This window comes from Fusarium fujikuroi, chromosome FFUJ_chr03 (assembly GCF_900079805.1).
Source record: "Fusarium fujikuroi IMI 58289 draft genome, chromosome FFUJ_chr03".
Taxonomy (NCBI): domain Eukaryota; kingdom Fungi; phylum Ascomycota; class Sordariomycetes; order Hypocreales; family Nectriaceae; genus Fusarium; species Fusarium fujikuroi.
Genome location: NC_036624.1, coordinates 664461 through 688950, shown reverse-complemented (window position 1 = coordinate 688950; position 24490 = coordinate 664461). Strand labels below are relative to the sequence as shown.

General features: G+C 49.5%; 8 protein-coding genes; 5 read left to right on the top strand and 3 right to left on the bottom strand.

Moving 5' to 3' along the window:
* Nucleotides 1-273: 273 nt before the first annotated feature.
* Nucleotides 274-1443, bottom strand: FFUJ_02358 (uncharacterized protein; the record flags this gene model as incomplete). XM_023574078.1 has 2 exons in its annotated part: nucleotides 274-982; nucleotides 1031-1443. The coding sequence occupies 2 exons, from the start codon at nucleotides 1441-1443 to the stop codon at nucleotides 274-276; spliced, it is 1122 nt and encodes a 373-aa protein (XP_023427500.1).
* Nucleotides 1444-2020: 577 nt separating this feature from the next.
* FFUJ_02357 (uncharacterized protein) lies at nucleotides 2021-5427 on the top strand (the record flags this gene model as incomplete). XM_023574077.1 has 5 exons in its annotated part: nucleotides 2021-2451; nucleotides 2498-3353; nucleotides 3404-3531; nucleotides 3578-3750; nucleotides 3800-5427. The coding sequence occupies 5 exons, from the start codon at nucleotides 2021-2023 to the stop codon at nucleotides 5425-5427; spliced, it is 3216 nt and encodes a 1071-aa protein (XP_023427499.1).
* Nucleotides 5428-6354: 927 nt separating this feature from the next.
* FFUJ_02356 (uncharacterized protein) lies at nucleotides 6355-9297 on the top strand (the record flags this gene model as incomplete). Its single annotated transcript, XM_023574076.1, has 1 exon — nucleotides 6355-9297. The coding sequence occupies one exon, from the start codon at nucleotides 6355-6357 to the stop codon at nucleotides 9295-9297; it is 2943 nt and encodes a 980-aa protein (XP_023427498.1).
* A 216-nt stretch (nucleotides 9298-9513) lies between these two features.
* Nucleotides 9514-13060, bottom strand: FFUJ_02355 (uncharacterized protein; the record flags this gene model as incomplete). XM_023574075.1 has 4 exons in its annotated part: nucleotides 9514-11490; nucleotides 11550-12197; nucleotides 12275-12747; nucleotides 12799-13060. 4 exons carry the CDS (start codon nucleotides 13058-13060, stop codon nucleotides 9514-9516), a joined length of 3360 nt encoding a protein of 1119 aa, XP_023427497.1.
* A 417-nt stretch (nucleotides 13061-13477) lies between these two features.
* Nucleotides 13478-15530, top strand: FFUJ_02354 (related to Transcriptional activator of proteases prtT; the record flags this gene model as incomplete). XM_023574074.1 has 3 exons in its annotated part: nucleotides 13478-13580; nucleotides 13633-14823; nucleotides 14890-15530. The coding sequence occupies 3 exons, from the start codon at nucleotides 13478-13480 to the stop codon at nucleotides 15528-15530; spliced, it is 1935 nt and encodes a 644-aa protein (XP_023427496.1).
* Nucleotides 15531-16176: 646 nt separating this feature from the next.
* FFUJ_02353 (related to allantoate permease) lies at nucleotides 16177-17714 on the top strand (the record flags this gene model as incomplete). XM_023574072.1 has 2 exons in its annotated part: nucleotides 16177-16374; nucleotides 16431-17714. The coding sequence occupies 2 exons, from the start codon at nucleotides 16177-16179 to the stop codon at nucleotides 17712-17714; spliced, it is 1482 nt and encodes a 493-aa protein (XP_023427495.1).
* A 1269-nt stretch (nucleotides 17715-18983) lies between these two features.
* Nucleotides 18984-19963, bottom strand: FFUJ_02352 (related to YRO2 protein; the record flags this gene model as incomplete). XM_023574071.1 has 3 exons in its annotated part: nucleotides 18984-19203; nucleotides 19250-19859; nucleotides 19912-19963. The coding sequence occupies 3 exons, from the start codon at nucleotides 19961-19963 to the stop codon at nucleotides 18984-18986; spliced, it is 882 nt and encodes a 293-aa protein (XP_023427494.1).
* A 1897-nt stretch (nucleotides 19964-21860) lies between these two features.
* On the top strand, nucleotides 21861-24277 carry FFUJ_02351 (related to TGL4-triacylglycerol lipase; the record flags this gene model as incomplete). XM_023574070.1 has 2 exons in its annotated part: nucleotides 21861-22115; nucleotides 22160-24277. The coding sequence occupies 2 exons, from the start codon at nucleotides 21861-21863 to the stop codon at nucleotides 24275-24277; spliced, it is 2373 nt and encodes a 790-aa protein (XP_023427493.1).
* Between the last annotated feature and the right edge of the window lie 213 nt (nucleotides 24278-24490).

Below are 24490 nucleotides of genomic sequence, written 5' to 3'. Positions count from 1 at the left end.
ATGCCTAATTCCCAGTTTTGGAATTTTGGTGATGAAACTCAGCTAAGCCAGGAAACTTACAGCTCTTCAAAATACCATTCACGAGTGATAAAGCGGAGGAGGCACCAACTTAACCAGAAGACCCAGTCAGTAATATCTTGTGTATCTGCATCGATATCTAAGCCGTTAAAGAAGTTGAATTTGCATCCATAAATAACGGCATGTAAAATTCAAGTGAAAGGCAGTAAAGCCAAGAATCAACAAAAAAACTTCTTTGGGTTGTAAGCCAGACTTTCAAAATATGTCCTCCAGTCCCAGAAGGTCTCCATAGAGCTCGGAATCAGAATCATAGGAAGGCACGCAAGGGCCTCTCAGCGGCGAAGACTCGGTAGAAAACCTCCATAAGTGAGACTTTTTGGTTCCGTTGAGGATCCAATAACCTTTGTACTTGAAGATTGAAGAAGGTATGTGATACGGGACCTTTGGATAGCTGTCGACATATGGAAGATGGATGACATCCATTTTCCCGTCGGTGGATCGCCACATCTGGTTATAAGAATGACATATTTCGGAATAAGATCCGGTATCAGTTCTTTTTGCGTCCCACAAGATAGAATTAAAAAGAGTATCCGGCAGCGAAATGGCATGTTCTGTCAGGGATGGCATCGCTTGTGCAAGGCTGTCTAGGTGAGGGCTGATAGCTGACCAGACTTCTTCAGGGTAGTAAGCTCTAAGCTGCCGTGACTTCTCGAGAGATAGATAAAGACGGCGTAATTGCGGGAACTGGGTGGATATTATTTCACAGACGTGCTTCAGATCTGCCTCATCAATGACATTGCAAATCCCGCTGTGGTATCGGGACTTCAAATTCCAACTTATCTCATGTGAAGTTATGGACGCGAGGCGATGCGGTACCAAGAGTTGAGGCAGATGAGTTATCATTGCTTCATTGGCCATGATGATGGTGTTTTTAGAGTAAAGGATGCCGATAGCTTCGGCATAGCTGCGGTATTGTCAATTGCGATGACAAACAGACCCCCACCAGATCCACGATCTTGGCTTCGTATCATCGACGGCTCGTAGTTTGATGCTGTGCATGTTCTCCAGGGCGATGCCACAATGGTTCTTTTCCAACGGTTGAATGAGCTCTGGAGAGATGTCGGGATAATCGTAAGATAAGTCCATATGGAGACGACGATTGCCGAAAGCCAGTATAAGAATGTATCTTCTCATGTCAGGTGGGAGCTTATAGTACGCGCAATGCTGAAAAGTCGGCTTCGGCTTCGGCAGTCCAGGCTTTTCTGCAACATCTCGAAAGCCAGATGGAGTCAGACATCGAGGTCGAGGGAGAGGATTGGGAAGAAGTGACAGTTTTGCAATGGCATCTTCTTTCTCAAGATCGCGTGGGATCTCGGAAATGTCAGATTCGCTTGGAGGATATGGAGAGCCCTCAGAAATTCTCATTGCGATGATTCAGGTTGGTTGATGGAATTGAGAAGAATGAGAGCACTGGAGGTTCGTTTTAGTGGTCGGTGGCCTGAAATAAGTGATTCGAGCGCTATTTTACATGAAACATGACCTGTGCTTTGGCGTGGAGCCACTCGAGGACCAACAACATGTTGGTTGTGCGTGCAGTGCAGAAAGAAACGCATTGCGTCAGCTCGGGCTACCAGAACGATGGCAAGTGCTCATGAAGCCAGCGAGTCAATCTCTTCGTTGTTGAATGCGAGAAATGGTAATCAATCATAGAAGGTACCTAGCCCCTGGACAATCTCAATACTTCACACCAAAATGTAGCTGCGCTGCCATGAACATTGTACCTATCGATTCAGCCGCATGGGCCAAGAGCCAATAAAGCCGTAGTTTTCAGCCTCTTGTTGCGTTTGTGATTGTGAAAGTCCTGCAGGATGTGCGACTTGAACGTGGTGAGATATTACTGGTAGCCTGATTTTGGTCTGCGCCCCCCTTACACCTTTGCTTGTCTGTCACCAGAAAACCCTTCCCCTTCGCTCGACCAACCTCAACAAAAGGTGTCAAGAACATGGCAGAGCTAGCGCTCGCAGTCATTCCGCTCGGCCTCAAGATATGTTCTGGGCTTGTGAGCTATCTGGGCGGGCTCAAAGAACACGATGATGTCATGGCTCGACTCAAACGCCTCGCGGAATCTCTCGAGGGCAGTTTCCGCTTACTTGACGGTTTTCTAAAGAGCGGTCAGCTGAATACTTCGACCTCGCAGGCTGTGGTTCAGATTCTACGTTATTTGGGCAATTGCAAGGACGGCTTGAACGACCTCCAGGCTTTTGGGGACAAGATCTCGGCAACTACCACGCCTGACCCCAAGCTCGGAGACAAAGTCAAAGGCAGTTACCGCAAAATAGTCTATCCACTGCGGCAAGCTCAGATTGCACAGTTGGAAAATACAATGGAAAGTCTTTGCACACCTCTCAGCCTGGCCGTTCAGAGCTTGCAGCTGTACGTTACCACCAAAACCTCAACACCTTGACTAATTCTTGTCCAGAGAGTTACAGGCCGCGACTTCTAATACACTGACCTTGAACACTACCAGACTTCAACAAATATCAGATGGTGTCTCGGTCCTTACATCTGATGTATCTAGTCTTCGTGACCCAATCTCGAGTATCGAGATGAAACTTCCATTCCTTCAAGCTTCCGTCGAGGACATTGCTCCCCAGATCAACTTGATGATCCAAGCACAGTTCAAGTCACAAATGGAAGAGATCAGACACTCATTCCAACAAGCCGAGTCTTCTTCATTTCGACGGAACGCTCAGACAAATGAAATATTGCCACAACTGCAAATCGATCGTCGAAACCCTGTCCCAGCCGTTTACAAGCTTGCTGCGAAGCCAAGTGCGCTCTCTACTATTTCTTCTTCAGTTCTGGCCTGCTCTTGTCGCGTGAGGAGGCTACGCACTAGGAAGACACTTCGGGTTGGGCCACTATATTTTATTGATGAGACGATGACCGACTTTGCTCACTACAATGACTGTGAATTCAGTTTTGTAGACCCTAAATACTCACGAAATCGTACAGTCAGATTCTCCAGTATTGTTCGACTGATAAACAAAGCTGTTGAGATTACGTTGCGTACGACTGGAGGAGCAGGTGGCTTTAGCATCAGCCCGTCTTTCACTTACTTCGCAGAAGTCGATGAAAATAGATCCCCAGCTTTTAGGGTTTTGGGCTTACTGAGGCGTAACAGGATGGAAACCAAGTGGGCTGTGACAAACTGCCCAGAATTCTTCTTCAAGTCGATCATATCCAAACTGCAAGCTATATTCAGTTCAGGAACTGCCAGACCTACTGATCTCAGCTCACATGGTTCCTCGTTGCTTCATTTCTTGTGTTTTATTGTCAGTCCGCCTACTTCAAGAAAAGTTAATTTAACCATTCACAACTTCAGATGAAATATGTCGACCGAATGCACCTGGATTGGGACCAGAAGCAACTCGTGTATACCATGGCCAAGCCATTATTCGAGTTCCTTATCAGAGCAGGAACGCCATTGTCAGCTGTTAATTCTGCGGGATGGTACGTGCATTGGTCGGGAAATGAATATTACGCTGATGTGACCTAGGATGGCGTGGCATATAGTGGCCGACTATTCGGTGCTCCCGGTAACCATAATCACTGACTTACATGTCGAGGATATTGAAGTAGCTTCAGTAGCAAGGAGTGAAATCTTTCCCGTTGGTCCCAAGCAGCAAGACTCTATGAAGAATTATGATTGGAATCAGAAGTTTTTTGAAAGTAAGGCACCCGTAATATTGTTACCATGTACTAAATGAAACTTTGATAGGTTTATTCGGACCACTAACGCTCGCCATTCTACGCACAGACATAGACGAGGCGAAGCAACTGATCAACAACCGCCCGGAATGCCTGGACGAAATTAGTTTCTATAAACAGACTCCTCTGCACTTCGCAATAGAGAATCCAGAAATTCTAGAACCTTTGGTCCAAAAAGCCAGTCCAGAACAATTAGTCCGGTCAAGCATAGTATTTGCTGAGAAGATAACCCCTCTCGGTAGAGCAATCCAGCTCAGTGCAGACATTTGCTATGACCAGAAAGAAAAGGACGGAACTTTCTGCCCTTGCACCAAAGCAGTCGAAATTATTCTAGCTGCAGGTTGTCCAATTATACCCTACCGTGACTTTACGAGATCTATGATACCATGGCAGAATTCCTTTTGTGATTTATTCAGCTACGCTTCGAAACACTGCAAGCATCTACTTGCTAAGCAGTTACAATCCTATCGGCGGGAACTGGAGCAGATAGCTCAAAAGAAGCTACCGAGATGGGTACACGGGGTTCGCAACTCTCTGGTATCCGAGACAAGCGCGAAAGCCATCGAGTGGGATCGAATACTCCGCGAGAGAGGCCTGCTAGGCTTTGGTCGTCTGTCGACAGTATTACCTAACGACTTGAAAAGAATGCCAACAGGGAAACACCATTCGAGACCCATATACCTGGACATTAATAACCCCGAAGATGCGTGTATCTTCTGGGATCTAGGATTCTCCGACATTGATGATCATTGGGCAGACTGGGCGTCGACACATTGGGCTAGCCCTGGTATTGGCCGGAGCTTTCCACGCTTTTTGCGAACAGTTAGACCAGCTTATGCAATGTGGTTATATGAACATTGCCCAAACCTATGGAGTTTAGTTTGTGAGCACCGGAAACCTGAGTCACCTATCTTTGTTCTGGCGGAAGTCATTCTCAGAGATTACGACATGGATAGACTTGGATACGACGAGATGGTACAGTTTCTCATTGATTCTCCTATAGCCATTGAAGACACAGACGATTGTGTCTGTCCATGCTCGCCCCAAGGATGTACACCTTTTACTCATGGAATCAAATGCTTATATACCAGGTATATACGGAGCAGGCCGCAATCATTTACCCGCAAATATGGACAGGTCCTTAGTCTGAGCCAACATGTAACTGTTTTAAGGCAGGCCACCTTTCAGAAGCTTGGTATAGAACACACATGTATCGAAAAACCAGACCACTCAGAAGGCGGGTCTTCAGAAAGCGATTTTGATACTCCAGCAAAGGATTCAGAGAAGGAAATGCACCTTAACGAATTGGTCATGGAATATCAGGCGTTTTTGCTCTGTGACGCTCACGATTCGCTTGACGAAGCTGGAGAGGACTGCCAAGATTATAATGTTGAAATGGGTACCAAAAGGCATCGGCGAGCTATGGAATTCTGGGATTCTATCTGGCCATTAAGAGTAAAAGAAATCGAGCAAGAGTTGGCATCCTCGTGGAATCCAGATCAAGAGGTCTTGAAGGACCTTGGGGTCTCTCTTTGGTTGGAAGATGAAGGAGAAACAGAGCAATGTTCAGAATCATCAGAGGAGGATTATGAGAACATGTTTCATAAGATGATGGATGAGCTGGAAATGATCGAATAGGCCATGATTGGGCGTTCACATGTGGATTCGAGGCTTCAACATGTCAGTGCTGAGTATTTATGATGTTACGAGATTTGACTAGGCAATAAAGTAACGAACTATTGATCTCGCCCTCAATAAGAACCGGAGAATGAGACGGTATTGCCCGGGCGAGAGCATCCGCGTAGGTAGCCATTAAAAGCGGCAAGGCCAGTGTCAGATGCCAGCTTAGGACAAACGTGTTTCCGTGTGTAGGGCTGGGGGAAGATACACCTGTTCGACCAATCTATAAACCAGATTGGGTTATATTTTCTTATATATTTTCCAGCTGAGTTGGAATGTCAGTTGAGTCAAGTTGACAGTCCATGACAAGTGAGTTATGCAGTTGAAAATCATGTAACAGGAGAGGCTGTAGCCTAAGGCTGACCCCACTTTGCTCTGGCAGCTGACGAATCATTTCTGCCGCCAGAGACAGTCAGCACATCTTAGCTTCTCCTTGGCTTCGCTTCATGTTTGACTTCAACTTCATCTCATCAACAACTTACAAGTGATCAACTTTGGTCCACAACACATGTGCGGCAATTTGTTGCTGGTATATTGCTGACACAGTAAGACTTATCTGACTTTTTGACAACGTTTTGCATTGTATGAGCTCTTATTGCTATCACACCACTCACCAAAGCTATTTATTGGCTTACACGGCCGAGACGGCACAGCTCCCTGCAACTTGTGGCCTGAGGACACCAAATTCTCCTCCTACCTGGTATATATACTACACACTGCCCTCCTCCTTCGACCACTTCCCCTCCTTTCTTTTACATCAATTCTATCATCACTCTTCCCCCCAAACCTGGTCCTTCATCACTAATGGCCAGAATCAAGCAAACACAAAGACCATCAACACACATACAGAAGACTACTACCCCTAAGCCTCAGCCCACTTACACCATGGCTTCTTCTGGTAGTGTCTTCTCCGAGACTCTTCAAGAGATCACCAACACCAAACTCCAGGAGCTTTCCAAGAGACGTTCTCGCTTTGAGGAAGCCAAGGCGGCAATTCTTTCTTCCGTCGAAGCAGAGAAGGATGCTGTCAAACGTCTTATCATCTTGAGCGATGGTGTCAAGAAGTGCTTCTCTATCAAGCTCACCAAGGAGAACAAGGTCATCTTAGGTCGCACTAGCCACAAACGCCTTGAGATTGACCTGAAGAACCTCGACCGCTTCCTTGGCCAGGCCAAGACAGATCCTTCTGTGTCGCAGAAGATGCTGTCTGCCTGGGAGGAGTCACTTACTCGTCAGCTTGATATGCAGGCCCTTCAGTATCAGTATGCCTGGCTCTATGGTGAGCTCGTGACCGAATGGTTGTCCGGCGATAAGAAGCAGGATCCAGAGGCTGATGTTGAGATGGATGAGGCGTTCGAGGACGTTGGCGACCAGGCCAAACTTCAGTCCAAGATTGACTGGGAGGACACCGTCTTTCAAGCCGCCGACATTGATACCAAGGCCCTCAACAGTTACCTCGAACATCTTTTCGGCTGTAAAAACAAGGACAAGAAGTCCATGGTTAATAGTCTCAAGGTCCTTCGGCGATGTGTCTCTGAACATGAAGCATCCATCTCAACACCCAACCAGTTCACTGTTGGCTCCCTCAAGTGGATCATTCCTGGCCTTCACTCCTCTGATCTCCTCTCTAATGAGAAACGAGAAGTTCTCAAGGACTTTGAAAGCAATGATATGATTTTGAAGGAGATTGCAGACGTTCTCAACATGCGCATCAATGCCCTCGAATCATGGACGTGGAACTCCGAAACTCCTGTCCCCGTCTCGATGGAGAAGAAGATCAGCGGAGTCTTCAACATACATATGCATGAGGACTTACTCCAAGCCATCTTCCTCCAGTATATTGGTGTCAAATGGAGTGTTTTCTTCAAGATAGCCTTCAAAAGGTTCCGTGATTCTGTAGCCTGGAAATCGGAGAGGCAGGAGATCCCTCGAGACGACCGGCGACGACTTGGCTACTACCTTGGCCCACTTTCAGACTCGCCGTGCCTACAGCGTGAACGTGTGAAGGTAAATGAAGAGAGATATTTCATGGCACAGCTTATGGACTCTGTAGATGAAATTACAGGCACTGCCGACGGTGAAGAGGAAGCTGAATACGAGCGTTTCGCCGCCGACACCAAGAAACGCAAAGTTGCAGTCCAGGCTATGCAGGCACCTCGGAGACAGCTTGCTAGCAAAGCATGCCGAAAGGCAGCACCGTCGACCATGGGCGTGGGCCAGGGCGGTGCGATGAGGCATCGCAGGATCATGAATACAAACAACTTTTCAGCTGAGGTTGATTATTCTGACGAAGAGGAAGAAGACGATGACGATGATGATGAAGACAGCAAGTCTCGAAGCCCAATGGCACTCAAGCAGACCTTGCTTCACTTGTTGTCTACAGAGATCACCATCAACACTCATCTTTACGGCGAGCTGACGGCATTCCACTCAGTTTTTGATGACTGGAACCCCAAGCTTCCTCATGACACCGTCTTCACGATTCTCAAGTTCCTTGGTGTCTCCGATACTTGGCTTGGGTTCTTCAAGAAGTTCCTTGAGGCACCTCTCAAGTTTGTCGACGACGACGACTCGTCTGCACGCAAGAGACGCCGTGGTACTCCAGCAGCTCACGTTTTGAGTGATGTCTTCGGCGAGACAACACTGTTTTGCCTTGACTTTGCTGTCAACCAGGCTACCTCCAATAACCTTTGGAGAATGCATGACAACTTTTGGTTCTGGTCGCCTGATCACAAGGTCGCTGTTAAGGCCTGGCATACCGTTGATGAGTTTACTATCGTTACCGGTGTTAATGTCAACTCTACCAAGACAGGCACGGTCCGCATCTCCAGAGATAGTAATGTGACCCTTCCCATCGACGACTCACTGCCAGAGGGTGAAATTCGTTGGGGATTCCTTCGCTTGTCACCCAAGACAGGCCGCTTCGAGATTGATCAGAAAATGGTCGACTCTCACATCAACGAACTTCACAAACAGCTACTTGATAAGCGCAAGAGTATTCTTGGCTTCATCCAAGCCTGGAACACATATGCTGCGACCTTTTTTACCTCCAACTTCGGTAAAGCAGCTAATTGCTTTGGTCGTGAACACGTCGACAACATGCTTTCAACTCACAAGAAGATTGAAGAGCAGGTATTCAAAAAGCTCTCAGATGGGCAAGTCACGAACGTGGTGGAGTTCTTGAAACGGGAAATCAGGCAGAGATTCGGCATCAAGAATATTCCTGATGGCTACCTCTACTTCCCTATGGAACTTGGCGGACTTGACCTGCAGTCCCCGTTCATTTCCCTCATGCAGATTCATGATGAAGTCTCCAAGAACCCATCCCAGCCTATGATCGACTTCCAGGAAGATGAACGTCACGCATATGAAGGCTACAAGCAAAAGTTCCTGAGCGGCAAAACTCGCCACGAACGATACGCCCTTGACGAACCAGAGTGGGTCCCAGAAACCCAACACGATCAAGACACCTTCATGCCCTTCGAAGAATTCATCCGCTACCGCGAAGCTTTCTTCTTCGAGCACTTCACAGCTACCAACAGACTGCACCGCATCTTCCGCACGCTCATGAAGAGACCCACCGAGAGCAAGGTTGAGACCGATGATGGAAAGATATCAGCTGCGATGGAGCAATTACGTGGGGAGTCGAATCTGCAGGGTATTACTGGATGGTGGAACAACATGGATGCGTATTGGACGTGGGTTGCTACGTTCTACGGACATGAGATTGTTGAGAGGTTTGGAAGGCTGAATATTGTGAATACGGAGTTGTTGCCTATTGCTATGGTAACTTTGTTTAGGGATAAGCGCGTCAAGTGGCAGGGTTAGTTTGGATCAAGGTCTTAACGATGGATTGGATACTGTTTATTTAAGATGCAATGAATCGCAGGGATCAAATTGGAGAAACTCAGATCTTGAAATAATGTACTTCATGACTTTCTATTTTAACATACAAATCAAGGGTTCTTCTTCAGCAAGGACTCTTGCCTGATAATGACATTCTGTGCCTCTGTTCCTCACCAATTTCGATCCAAGTATCTGTTCTTAAAGTGACCACTGTTCAACAATCTCGGCCAGAGTTGTCTCGCTACCAACGTTACCCGGGAAGACAACAAAAGGCACAGACCGATGTCGACTTGTCTCCTCATCGCATCTCCAGAGAGGCACGCCCGGAGCAGCCTGGCCCACGATCAGAGCCCTCCTCATCTTGAGACCTTTGGTGGCTGCGTCTGAGGACGTAATCCCCCCCTTGGCGATGATATATCGTGGCCGCACCTGGATGTTGACCAGCAGACGGGCAAGTGCAGCAGCCACCTTGGAACCAATCTTCAGTGAGGAGATGGCTTCGTCGGTTTTGATCAACGTCCGTGAAGTCATGACCAAGACATCTCTGCCAGCGCTGATGAGCCTGGTAGTCTCGGAGATAGCATGATCTACTATCTTCTGCTCTTGTTCCGCAGACTGGATTAGCTGAGCTACATCTAGCTCAATGACTTCAAGATCAGAACCCCTGCGCTCGCGCAATGCTTTAAGCTGCGCTGTCGTTTTGGGTACGTACGAACCAGCTAGGATGAGACCGCCAGTCCTTGGAGCAGCAGCATCAGTCTTGAGTGAGACTTCAGCCCAAGTCTTAGGTTGGCTTTCTTTGATCCCAAGCCTGGAAGATACGAATGCAGCTGCAGTGCGGTAGATGAACCTGTAGCCCTTTTCCTCAGCAGCCAAGAGGCCAGCGACGAAAACATTCATATCCGAATCTGTAACAGCGTTAACAATAATGACACGGTCGGCACCACACTGTCCGTTTAGAAGCTTCTCTTCGACCTTAGCTGGGCCACCGCAGCGTAGATCCTCCAAGGTGATGGACGTGAAAGATGATGCTGTGAATCGCGATCCGCATTTCTCGAGGATATACTCCCTGAGGTTGGAGTTCTTGTATCCGAACGTGGCGTCCTTTGCGAATGAAGTTTGTGCCGCAGGGACCAGCAGATCATCTTCTTGCACGTAATGAACATCGTCAATGGTGAACCTGCCCCCCTGGCGGAAGAAGGGCGCAAAGACCCAACCGTCGGATTTACCGAGCACCTCCTCTACTGCCTCGGGCTCCTCGGGCAAATGACCGCGCAGCGTTGAGTCGCCGCGCAAGACTATTTCGAAGGCCTTGCCGCTTTCCTCAGCGGCTTTTTTCACGTTTGTTGTGATCTCGACAATGAGCTCCTTTGCTTCGGTGGGTGGGAGAGCTCTGCTGTTCGTTAGTATGAAGAACCCACGGCAATCCGTCGCGAATTGCTCTTTGAGGGTGTTAACATCCCAGACGGCTAGGACATCGATGTTGTTGCAGGTCTGAGTTCCTGTGGGGTCATCGTCAAGAGCGACGAGGACAGGCATGGCACCACTGTCAACGCGAGCCTTTGTTGACTCAATCAAATCGGTGGTGTACTCAGCCGGGAGGGCAGCCAGGGTAGCCTTTGCAGGTAACGGTTTAACGGAGTCTTCATACGAAGTAGGAGATGATACCTTTGCAGATGCACTCTTGCTTACATCTGATCCAGCAGCCTCCCAGAGTCTCACCACGCCCGCATCCGACTCTCTAGCCCACCCACGAGCAGCCCCATCGATGTATAGCGTATGAGCCACCGCGGACATGGGCGTATAACTAGCCAGCCTCTTTGCTTCATTCAGAACAATACCAAGATCCTTGACAAAGATGGCCAAAGCCGAGTGAGGAGTCCAATCGGCATCGAGCATCTGCGTAGCCCGGTTCTGAAACATCCAGCTCCAGGCGGTAGACTCATTGAAGATGTCGTATACTTGCCGCGTGTCGAGGCCAAGACGGGATGCGAATACGAGTGCCTCTGCTGCTGTTGCGATGTGGACTCCGGCGAGAAGTTGGTTGATGAGCTTGGCTGAAGATGCTGCGCCGACTCCGCCTTTGACGTTGTAGATGTTGGACTCCTTGCCGGCCATGGCGAGAATGGTGCCGCGAACGGATGCGAGTGCTGAGTTTGTTCCTGAGCAGATCATCTATACTCAGTTAGTATTGGTCGCATGGTATTAAATCAAGAAGAACGGGTGATGCGTACCGTGAGATCACCCTTTGCTGCACGAGCAACACCTCCACTAACAGGTGCATCCACGAGGCTAAGACCTCTACCCAGAGACTCCAACTTATCGCCAATACGGCGTGCCTCAGACGGCGGAACAGTTGAGCTGAGAATCACAGTCGCTCCGTCAGACAACTCCTCGGCAGCCTTACCAGCACCAAACAGGACATCCCATGCCTGTACAGCATTCTGGACCATGAGGATAAGCGCAGCTGTACCCTTGACGGCATCAGCTGGTGAAGAGGCTGCGTTGGACATCCCACTCGGACCACTGGCTGCGAACTTCTCGACTGAGGGAGCCCAAACGTCGTAGCCCTGCACGGAGAAGCCGGCGCGTACGAGGGACTGTGCCATCCCTTGACCCATTGCCCCTAAGCCAACCATACCAATCGTTGCCACGGATGGCGGTGTCTTTGGTGGTGTGACGTCTGTCGAATGTTTTCTTACATGGTTGCTAGTTGCATTAATTGACGTATCTTTCTGGTCCTGCGTTTTGAATAGTTTAACTAGGCTGGAGACATGTTCAAGGCCATATCCTTGGGCGGAGGCGAGCAGGCAAACCTGTTCACTAGCAGAGCACAGTGGCAATGGGAAGTTGAGACTTTTGGATGAAGACGTGACAACGTTCTAGATCTTTGTAAGCGAACTGCACATCCCGTTTGAACAAGTGACGGTGTCTCTGTAGAATACCGGGAGCAACCTACAGTTTTATGTAACAGCGACTCAATCGACGGCTTCAAATGTGAATTTCCCTGCAGCATGTGAGGTACAAGCTCCTCATACGCCGAAGAATTCCCTGCAGCGTTGGTGATGATGCTGTATATCTCATTCGCGTCAATACCTGCTTTGGACGCGAGACCGGTAGCCTCAGCAGCCGTGACAGCATGCGTCGCCTCCAACAAATGGCTTGTCAAGCGCAGTTTATTCGCTGCTCCAAGGCCGCCAGAAATGACATGGACGTTGTCATGAGCCTTTGATAGGAAAGATACGCTTTCGATGGCGGCTTCTGAGCCTGAGATCCAGATGGAGCTCTTGGTTCTACTCCTTGATGCGACGACAGAGCAGTCAATAATTTTGATATCAGACCGACCGGCTTCAGTGAAACGAGTGGCTAGATTTTGGTAGTAATCTGGGAGAGCGAGGCATTCGAGGATTAGGGATGCATCTTTGGGCAATGCTTGGGTTGGTCAGCGAGACGTGTCTTGCAATGAGTCTTTTCTTTACGTACAGTGTATAAGACCGGAGGAGGATCTGAAAAGCGTCTCAGTCAGAGTTTCCGCGTCCTTCTCCTCAATCCAGACAATCTGGCTGTGTTGGACAACATGATGGACCGAGTCTGATCGCTGTACTCGCTCAGCTCCGATGAGCTCAGCACTATCCAACGAGGCATCGCAAACTCTGATTGTGTCGTATTGTAATTGCACAGACTCTGTAATTTTGGCCTTTTCTGGGCTAAACCCGATAAAACCAATGGATGAATGAGATGGCATGGTTGATGGTTGTGTTGTCGTATAGAGATAGCTCGAATCACAACAGCACGAGCAACGGCATCGACCTTATAAATCGCCGGGTCACCTCGGTGCCTATCCCCAGCATTTGCCGTCCCTCTCAGCATAATCAAGTCCTGCAATTGCCGTAAGTTGGCAGATAACTTAGAGCAAGCAATTCTGTCCCAACAAGGTTAGATCGGCTCTCCCGGACGGCGAAAGCGGCACGAAGTCCGCACCCCCTCCGTCAACTCATTGGTCCATTCTCTGGTCCAACGCGGTCATCCAGCCGCCCTCGATCAACCTCGCCCCGTGATATACATACTGCCCCAGCACCGCGGCCTTCATACCGAGCCATCTTCCCCCGGATTGTCAGCCGCCCCAGGTACTTGCACATTCCCCGTGGAGAACACAGCTACTATGAAACGAACCCGCACTGGCCTGGAAGCGGATGAGTACGGGCCTGGGGAGGCTTCGGACTCTGCTATTCGCGGATCCAAAGTCTCGAGAAAGATACGAGCCTGTAAGCCGACTGCACAGTCATAGGGATAGTGAGCTTAACTGAGACCCAATAGGCCAGCAATGCCATACACGCAAGATTCGCTGCGTTACAAACGAAGGGGCCCCCAAGTGCATACGCTGCACCAAGAATGGCTTTGAATGCGTCGTGAACAAGAATCTACAAGATCTGTTGGAGGGGGAATATGACTGGAAAAAGGCCATGGAGCAACAGATGGAGTCCATGCGTGCGTCCATGGTAGACATGAAGGCGAAGCTCGACAACCTGCAATCGACTCAGCAACAAATGGCACTCGCGACCACGTCCCCTGAGACGGTCTCCCGTCTCTCAGCTCCAACGCCTCATTTGACTGCCATGACGAGAGAGAACTCTCCCGATACCCATAGCGCATCTAAAGACGATGGTGCCATTGTAGATGCCCCTATGGTGAGTCTCTTTCGAGCGACGAAACTACGCAACATCAGAAGCGATCCCAGTCGTGATGGTAGAGCTGCCCTGGACCGCCACCGCCAACCGGACTTCATCTCTCAAGGACGAATCACTCTTGCAGAGGCGCAAAGTCTCTTTGCTGTATTCCAAGGCACCCTCAACGCTTATCTCTGGGGCGGTGTCGCCCTCGTCCACGCTACTCTCTCATCAGCCAGGGAATCATCCTCACTCCTCGTCGCAGCAATCTTAGCCGTAGCCGCCCTCCACACCCAAGACGATGGCCAGAGCTTCGACCGCTGCTACGTCGTGTTTGCCGAGCTCGCCAGCCAGGCCATGTTCCAGCGATACCATACTCTCGACGATATCCGTGGTCTCTGCATAGGTGCCTTCTGGCTCTCAGACCTAAGCTGGAAACTTTCCGGGCTTGCTGTGCGCATAGCTACAGAACTCAACATCCACCAGCATTGCGCCAGGGCTTTGCGTGGGGAGACTTCGCATTGCGAGAAAGCGAGACTGTGGTATCTACTATATGTTTGTGATCATCACTTCAGCATTGCGTACGGGAGACCGCCTGTCATAGCTGAGGACGTGACTCTGATCAACCATGAGGGATTCCTTGCTCTTCCTGGGGCAAAGGGTTCTGATGTGCGGCTTCATAGTCAGGTTAGCATATTCATCATCCTAAGCCGAACGTACAGGACGTTTGGTCTGGACAGATCACGGGTTGTTGCGAATGATGAGTTTGATGCGATACGTCGCTACAATGGCGAGTTGGGGCACTGGAAGCAGACTTGGGAGGCACGACTAGGTGAACTAGGTATGTTTTCTCTGATGGCTGGGAAGCATCTCTCAGAATATATCTGTATCTGACGTGATGCAACAGCGTGTGATCCGCAGATTGGCGATTATCCAAGGAAAGGAGTTGTGTTGCACTACCACTTCGCCCGACTTCTTCTATTCTCCGTCTGTCTGCAGGGTCTCCAACCAACCGACGACTATCTCATATCTCTTGAGAGACAAGACTTTATCAACACAGCCGTAGAAAGCGCATGTGCAGCACTGCGTTTAATCCTAGAAGACTCTGATATGCGCCGCGCCGTCGTGGGAGTTCCCTTGTACCTCCTCACCACGATCGCGTACTCGTCAATCTTTCTTATCAAAGTCTGTTCGTCGTGGCGGGCTGTTGTGGTACATCTCTCTGTAGAAGATGTGGTCAATCTCGTCGGCCCCATCATATCTATGCTCAATGCGACACAAGCATACGCAAGACATGTAGCGCATTACATTGGGCAGGGTCTTAGTACCATGCTCGACAGGCTCAAATCGGGAGAGTCGGCGAACGAGGTGCTCATGCCGCAAAATGGTAGCAACAGGACGTGGGAGGTACCGCAAGACTCGCGACCAGTCCAGCAACAGGATTGGGATCTGAGCTACAGTTGGATGATGGGGGATCAGCTTGGGATGGGACTAGAATACTATCCGGGAGACTTGCTTGGGATCATTGGATCGCAAATGGCAGAGTAATTGTACAGAACATTGCTCATTTGAGTTCTGGACTCATGAATTACATACACACAAAATACTCAACAAGACCAATCACTGCCAAACTAGTTTCATCAGTCGGTGCCCCGCTGATCCACCCCAGGCGATTTGTCTGTTCTGTTTATTGCCGCTAAAGCAATCTCGGTCAAGAACCCCATCTACCCATGACTAGCTCCTCGCTCTGCCGAACTTCATCTTCCACTCGGTGCGAAGACCGCCCTACGCCATGCATAAGAGCGGCGTACGTGCCGCGCCATTGAGCAACAGTCGAGAGTCTTTCCTCCTCCTCCCCTCTTGTAAAGATGACAATGCGTCCGTTCCCTTGCCTTCATGCCCCAGACCTTACCCCATGGGGCGATCCACATTGAGTTTGAAGGCTTGCTCATGGTCAACGGGCTAGTTCCCCAGGTTATAGCGTAGCATTAGCCGGGGATCATCGTGGAGGTGGTTTTTCGTATTTAAAGTCGTTGTTGGCCCTATCTCGTTGCTTTATTCCACACTGTACTTCAAACCTCTCCTCCAATCTCTTGAACGAGTCTGGCACCCACCGCCCTTGCCTTTGATCCTCGAGTGCCTCACGAAACAGCTCACCCTTCTGAAGTCTTTCAAAGGCCCAGAGACTGACGCAATGAGCGACGAGAAAGAAATGTCCAAGGCTGGTGAGCATCATGAGCAAGTCGGCATCTCGCAAGAGCTGTCCGACGCTCTAAGCAACTACACCCCTGGCAGCCCTGAAGAGAAGAAGCTCGTCAGGAAGATCGACCTCTTCCTGATGCCTATCTTATGGATTATGTACATCCTGAACTACGTTGACCGCACAAACATTGTAGGTATCATTGACTAGAAACTTCAGCACATATACTAACCTACATGCTTCCAAAGGGTAACGCAAAGATTGCCGGTATGGGCGACGATCTAAAGCTCACAGATGAGATGTACGCCTGGGTTCTCTCCATCTTCTTCTTCGGCTACCTCATTTGCGAAGTCCCCTCCAACATGATCCTCTCCCGCAGTCGGCCCTCGCTCTTCCTCCCCGGCATCATGATCGTCTGGGGCTCTCTGTGCACCGTCATGTCCGTGAGCAAGAATTACGGCACCATGCTCGCCTTCCGTTTTATCCTCGGCTGTATCGAGTCTGGCTTCTTCCCCGGTGTCTTGTACCTTTTAAGTTCGTGGTATACGCGTGCTGAGCTAGGCAAGCGGTTTGCCATATTCTACGCTGCTGCGGTTCTCTCAGGTGCTTTTGGTGGTCTTCTTGCTGGTGGTATTACGTCTGGTCTCCATGATGCTCATGGTATCTCTGGTTGGCGCTGGCTGTTCATCGTTGAGGGTGTAGCCACGGTTGGTGTCGGTATTATTGCTTGCTTTGTGTTGCTTGACTATCCTCACAACTCAAAGCGGCTCAGCCAGCAGGAGCGTCAACTGGCTCAGATTCGCATCGTGGCTGATGGTCTTGCCTCGACGAGCAGTCTTAGCGGTCGACTCACTCATTGGCAAGCCTTTGTTGCTGCTATTTCTGATCCCCGAACCTACATCTTCATTGTCCTCTTCATGCTCGATGTCGGCGCAGGAACAATCTCCTACTTCATCCCGACAATCACAAAGACGCTTGGTTACAGCTCCGTCAAAGCTCAGTACATGACGGTGCCCATCTACGCCGTTGCTACTGTAGTGCTTATCTTTGTCGCCTGGTCCTCCGATCGCCACATTGAGCGCCGCTGGCACATTACATCAGCACTCGTCCTCGGATGCGTCGGCAGCGTCGTCTGCGCGGCTGTGCAGAGCCCCATCGTGCGGTACGTGATGATTTGCTTGGTGGCTTCTGGAATCTGGTCAGCACTCCCTTTGATTCTCTCGTGGGCCAGCGCAACCGTGAGCTTGCCTCCCGAGAAGCGCGCCATCGTCCTTGCGCTCGTCAACGCTTTCGGAAATTTCTCCAGTGTCTATGGAAGTCGAATCTGGCCTACAAGGGACTCACCAGCGTATCACATTGGATTTGGCGTCACTGCTGCTTTCCTCGGAGCGGGTGCGATTCTAGCCTCTGTTTTGCCTCTACTGTGCAAGATTACCGCTCACCAGGGCACAGCTGCTGAAAGGGCTGTTCTTTCTGGTCTACAGACTGAGGAACGAAATGCGACTGGTAGTGAGGCGGCATCGGCCAAGTGATATAATTTTAGTAGTAGGCTGGGAGATAGTACTATCTAGGCGGATATTCAAGACTTTAGTCAGTGAGGAATTAAGATTTACTTTACAAGTGCGTGATATCCCCCTTACATGAGTTCCTATCAGCAAAGCGGTGCTTCTGTATTTCTTGCTCGTGTGATTCTGTATACAACTATGTAGAAGAAATTGTTATCTCTTGACACAGTTACCAAGTTTAGGGATAAGCGCCTTGAGATGCAGGTCTAGTTAGAAATCGGATGATAAATGGATTGAATCAGATATTATTTGCTTAGAATGTGAGGAATCATAGCACTGAGTCTCGTTGAATTTTGTGTTTATGTCAGCTGCTGGATTGGATCATGTAGCTGCGACTAACAGCTATGTGGAGGATGAAGTTAGGCAGTACTTCAACTACAGGGGCGAGGCTGATGCCTATCTCATGTATCAAGTTTATTATAGGAACATATCACTAAGCTGGCTGGGAATGACCCGTCCGCATGAGTCCGGGCATTAAGAATCGAGTCGCTCATCTTAAAAGCAAAGATGAGACAAACGAACATTGGCTAGCCAGTGGTAAGCGCATTCAGAAGTAGAGTCGAGATATTTGTAAGAGCTTATAAGAGAGTAGTCAAGGTCAAGGTCAAAAGTCTGTATATAGATACACGCTTGCATTATGCTTCAATCGATAGATGCCATGGTTTGCGGACCTTGATGAAGTGCTGATGCAATGGGGTTATATCCTTGTTCGGACTCCGTGAAATGGCTGAGAGCAGCAGGATGACGGCATCCGAGACACGGCACCTTTCGGAGACTTTTACGGATGTGCTTATCTGCATTCGGAAGACGAAACAGTACATGCAAAGTGCCGTTCATCATAAAAAGAGATCATACCATCTCTGTCGTCAACATTGCATGATTGATGCAGACGCATAAAGTAGGCATGCAGGAACTCAGCACAGTGTCACAGTCAAGAGGGGTATGTCGTATTCGTGTCCCATCACATTAAAGCTAAGTACTAACTTGCATCATTAGGTACATGTCTCGTATTGACACCCTAAACGCCCAATTGCCTTTCAATCGAACATGTGTCTTGCGTTGCATTGCATTGCATTTTTGCCCAGCTCATTCCAAAGCTTACAATTTTGATCATTCCATACCGGCTGGCTCGGGCTTAGAAATCACTCGTCAAATCGTGAGCGGAAAGTTTTGTAAAGTGGTGACGTCCAATGCGGAATTATTCCGTGGACTCGATTGGCTTTTTTGGAGGCGCATTTAAGCTCCATCCTCGTCATCGCCAACGCGAATGGTACCCTCAGCACCAGCGCCGTTAGTCCAGTAACCTCCAATTTCGGGAGTAGTGTCGCGGTTCTGTCGCGTAGCAGTGATGATCCAAAGACCGAGAACAGCCTTGGTGAGGACGTCGAGGACGGCGTAGATGACGACCTCGGTGCCGACCTTAACCTTCCAGGCGCCACCAGCAGCACCCCAGACACTGTGGTTATTAGCTTTGTCAATTGAAGATTGGTGAGGGAACTTACACAAGATAGACGAGCCAGAGGATCAGAGAAGCGACTGAGATAGAGCCAAAGAGGCGAGCGATCTTGGTGCCTCGGGCACGAGAGGTTCGGGAGCCGGGAACAGCGACGTGCCAGATGGTGAAGACAAAGGCGATGACGCTGATAGCATACCATCCCCACTTCTGAGCAGTGTTGGCATGTCCAACAGCGGAGAAAGCACCCGCGAGAACAAAGATCACATTGGCAATGACGGCAAAGATGGTATGCGCACCATCAACACCAGCGAGGAGACAAAGCTCCACGACGAGCAGTGGTGTAGAGAGCGTCCAGTCGACATATCGGGCCCAGAAGACCTGACGACAGACATCATGGTGCGTGTCAGGAACATGCTTGTGGTGATCCCTCACGCTGGTACAGTTGAAGTACGATGTCTGCCCAGACGCCATAGCGAAGTAGGCGAGGGCAGAGATGATGGTGGTGAGAGTTGTGAGGAAGTAAAAGATGCGACGCTGAACGGCGACGTTCCATGATAGCAGGGCGAAAATGGCAGACACGACTGTCATTGCGACGAAGAGAACCCATAGAGCGCGCACGCCATTGTGGCCGATGGTTTGGTAGTGAGTCGGTTCAGCTAACACATCATCATCAGTAAAGCTCTACACCACGGGTAAGGATGAACATACGAACGACGGTGGGAATGGGAGAAACCCCTCCATGAGTCTTGTAAGCCTCCATGTTGACAAATCTCTGAATCTATTCAATTGAAGATCCTCAAGTGATGAAGAAGCTAAGAAACAGAAGATCGAGGCTGGGGCGGGGAGCTTATAAGAAGAGAGGCGGGAGCTTACGCCGCATCTGCCTGAGGCGTTTCCAAGCCGTGAGTCAATGATTGGATTGGACGTTTCGCAACTGAAAACAAAACGTCATCAATGACATGCTAGACTGCGGGAGTTTGCACAGTGAAAGCAGGTATTGAGGATGCGGGGGAATGAACGCTTCAGGTTACGCGAGGCCATCGTGTGTGAGAGGCGTCACGAATACGTAATTTGTGTAGCGAATCATGAGAGGGGCTCATGCGTTTTGTCGTATGATGGGAACATTAACGATACAACTTATGCATATTTTATGTTACAGTTCAGTAACAATTCTGTTGTATTTTTTAGAGTTGTTACTGTGGCTGTTGGAGCTGGAATGAACGTGAAGCTTTGGCTGTGATGGATACAAAAAGACGTGGAGCTCCGAGACACAGCGCGTACCACAGACGTCACAAGCAATGGCAAACAAGGTTAGTGACAAAGATCACCAAAAGGTCTAGACTTGTGTTTTGTTTTTTTCCATGTCAAGCTAGAACCTTTGTGGTACCACAAATACCCGACGCCGGAGGATTTGCTCAACGGAAGAACAATTGTTCCCTGCTGCCTTGGTTGAGTTGCAGATCTTGAGGAGATGAATCTCGATCGCTGGAAGATCGACCCTCGGGAGGGAAGAGGCAGGTGACACGGCTCGCGTCAGCCGTGTCTTATATTTCAGCTGTCCACAGTTACAAGGTCGGGACTTTCGAGACGGCAAAGTACATGAGAAAAAGCGGTCACGGCGAGGAATTATCGTAAGCCATGATGCAACTCGCCGTCTTGCATTCCCTCCTCTCGTCTCCTCTTGTTTCTGAGCGAGTATCTAACGTTGCCTCCATTCACGTGCCGTCGTAAGCCATCATATCATACCATCTCTCTCCCCCGCAAATTCCCCAGACTCGAAAAAGTAATCACCTGCCGAACATCGGCTTTTCCAAAACCTGGAGAGTCCAATAACGACTCCCGCTTCCGCTTCTTTGTTGACATGTGAACGGGACCCCAAACCCGATTCATGACGCATCCCTGGCTTAGTGACAGCCATCTTGTACCACGTGCACCTCCAGCACCCACTCCATGATTGGACTGTTCCATACAGCCAACATTTTCCAAGCGGTGTGCGGCTGGAAGCACAAGAGTCAGATGTTCATGTTTTACTGAGGTAACCTTTGTCAGAAGAATCAATCAATAGCCTGCTAAATAGTCTTGTTGGGTGGAAAAAGTCAATTTAGCTGGGGAGAATCTGCTGTCACGAACCCTGGAGAAGAACAGAATACAGGGCAGTTTAGTGGTCCATGCTCCTCCACGTCAAAAATTGGTGGGGAATGGGGCCTCAGCTCGGCAAGTGGATTCAATTTGGGAATGGCAGCGAAAAGGGAAGAAAGGGTCATTTCGTCGTCTTTCCCTTCCAAACTAAACCAACAAATTCCTCACCTTTAACTCTAAATCCAACGATACAATAGACTCATCATTCAGAATCACCACTTCAGGATCATCCTTCTCGATCCCTTATCATTCCACCTCCAATTCTTCGTGTCTCAGCGCCCCCTCCATCAACCCCCACCACTTCCGTTGACCGTTCCGCACCTACAAATGCTTCTCGACTTGTGACCACGATTCCTTGTCCGACCTGTCTGCTCGAATACAATATCCTTAACCCCCGACGCCTTGCGATACTGCAGCTCAAATCTTACATGTACAAAGCACCGTTTGCCATGCTATAACCTCGTTCCTCCGACCTCGCACACGACCGAACCTGCGCTTCCGCGGCGCGGGCTTTCACCATGGCCGACCTTATTCTTCCTGCCCGCGCGGTCCCTAGTCTATACAATAAGTCTACGAAATCCCCAGTCAAATCCAATACCAAAGCGAAGCGGCCGCCAGTATCCTCAGTCCCTGTTGTCGGGACTCTGCAAAAAGCGATCAAATCCGCAAACGATACATGGCAGTGGTGCAAAGATGGCTTAACAGAAGATCAGCGTTTAAAGATCAAGCAGCTGGAGGAGAGGAAGCGCATGCTATGCATGTCCATGCAAAACGTGCGTCATTCCGTCTGTACTGAAACCCTCAACTGACCAGCCAGGCCGAGTCCTACGCACAATGGGAGAGTGCTGCGAAAGAACTCGACAGCCTCGAAGGCAATGATGAGTGGAAGCGCGACTCCTCATCAGGCGACTATAACCCCGAGTTGATTGAACAAAGACTACACGATCTCGACGAAGCGCGGACGAAATGCGATGTACATACAATGATGCACTTGATCCGTACCGCTTTGTCGCGCGACCTTGGTGGTATGGATAACGTTGACCTCTACCGACATTCCTACTCCGGAACGAAACACCTTATCGAGCGATATGTCGAATCTACAATAAGAACTATAGATGCAGTTGTTACGCAAAGTCGGCTTGACCAAAGTATTGAGAACAGAGACTTGCTTGAAGGAATATTATTTGCTCGACAGAGTTATGGCCGAAGCGCATTACTTTTGTCTGGCGGAGGCACCTTTGGCATGTCGCATATTGGCGTTCTCAAAGCTCTTTTCGAAGCACAGCTATTGCCACGAATTATATCTGGTGCAAGCGCTGGGAGTATCGTGTGCGCTGCCATGTGTACCAGAACCGACGAGGAGATCCCGAAGCTTATTGAAGAGTTTCCGTATGGGGATCTTGCGGTTTTCGAGGATCCTAGCGGTCAAGATGGTGTTTTGAGCAACTTACGACGGCTGTTGACAGAGGGAAGTTGGTCTGACATCAAGCATCTCACCCGGGTAATGAGAGGATTGATGGGCGACATGACGTTTCAAGAGGCTTACAACCGGACGCGGCGCATTCTCAACATCTGCGTCTCCACGGCTTCGATGTACGAATTACCGCGTCTTCTCAACTACGTCACTGCGCCGAATGTCATGATTTGGTCGGCGGTTGCTGCATCATGTTCTGTCCCTCTTGTCTTCAACGCCGCGCCACTGCTTGTGAAAGATCCGATTACTGGCGAGCACCAACCTTGGAACCCTACGCCGCAAAGATGGATCGATGGGTCTGTGGATAACGATTTACCCATGACACGCCTTGCGGAAATGTTCAACGTCAACCATTTTATTGTTTCTCAAGTAAACCCTCACGTTGTGCCTTTCCTAGCCAAGGATGATCACCTGTCGCCATTCAGGAAGCCAGAACGCGGTCAACAGACCAATGGAGAAGACTACGATTGGATTCACACCATGACATCTCTTGCGCGTGACGAGGCCCTGCATCGACTTCATTTTCTGGCTGAACTCGGTATCATGCCCAATCTTGCGACCAAGTTCCAGAGTGTTCTCAGCCAGAAATATTCTGGCGACATCAACATTCTTCCCGAGATGAGTATAAACGACTTGCCCCGATTATTAAGCAACCCAAGCCCGGAATTCATGATGCGAGCATGTCTCATGGGCGAACGAGCGACTTGGCCCAAATTGAGCCGAGTACGCGACCGATGCGCAATTGAGCTGGCATTGGATCGAGCTGTACACAGACTTCGCGCTCGGGTTGTCTTTTCGCAGAGTCAACGCGATCTTAGGCATTTGAACGTCACTGCTGGAAACATCCCGCTTAAGCTGCCGGTTAGAGTAAAGCAGGGCCAAGCAGTAATTGAACCACCCGCAGAGATTAAGAACCAGAAGCGACATCGCCGCAAGTCTGGAAGCAGTCTGCACGTAGGACCTCGACAGTGGCTATTACTTGATACGAGCACTATCACCGATGACGAGACAGAACAAGAGGAGCTCATCGAGATGGAGTCTCGTCGACGCGCTGGGTCACCCGTCGCACAGCGCAAACCCCGCCTCAAACGCGCATCCCGATCACAGATCCATATCCACACCCGAGCTACCCTCTCAGCCGTCGTCGATGCAGAAGAAGTTAATCCAACATTCAACTTTTCCAAGCCAATCACTCCACCACTGAAGAGCCCAAAGGGTACTGAGTCACAGGCTGTATCCGACACGTCCAAGCCAGCGACACCAGAGCCAGACAACGTTACATCCGCAACAGAGGCAGAACCATGTGAAGTGTTTCATTCGAGCGATGGCCGAGAAGACACAGATGTCAGCGATCCTGACACGATTGAGGTACACCAGTTGTCGAGTACACTCAACAAGGCAGTTAGTGTAGATGAGCCGAATGGGCCAGCTGCGAGGGCAGGTTGGATTCTTTGGGACTAGGGGGTCAATAGATGAGGTGGATATCCAGTAAGGGCGGTAGAAGAGAGGATAAGCCATAGAGCAAGATTACTCGCGAAGCATTATGTTTGGTGTTTAGCATGGGATTTGAGTAGCATTGAGATATACCATTCATATAAAGCATATTTAATTTATTTTCAAATTAAAGAGATGAAATCTCGATCTTTTACGTGAGCGCTTTGTTGGTAGAGGAGT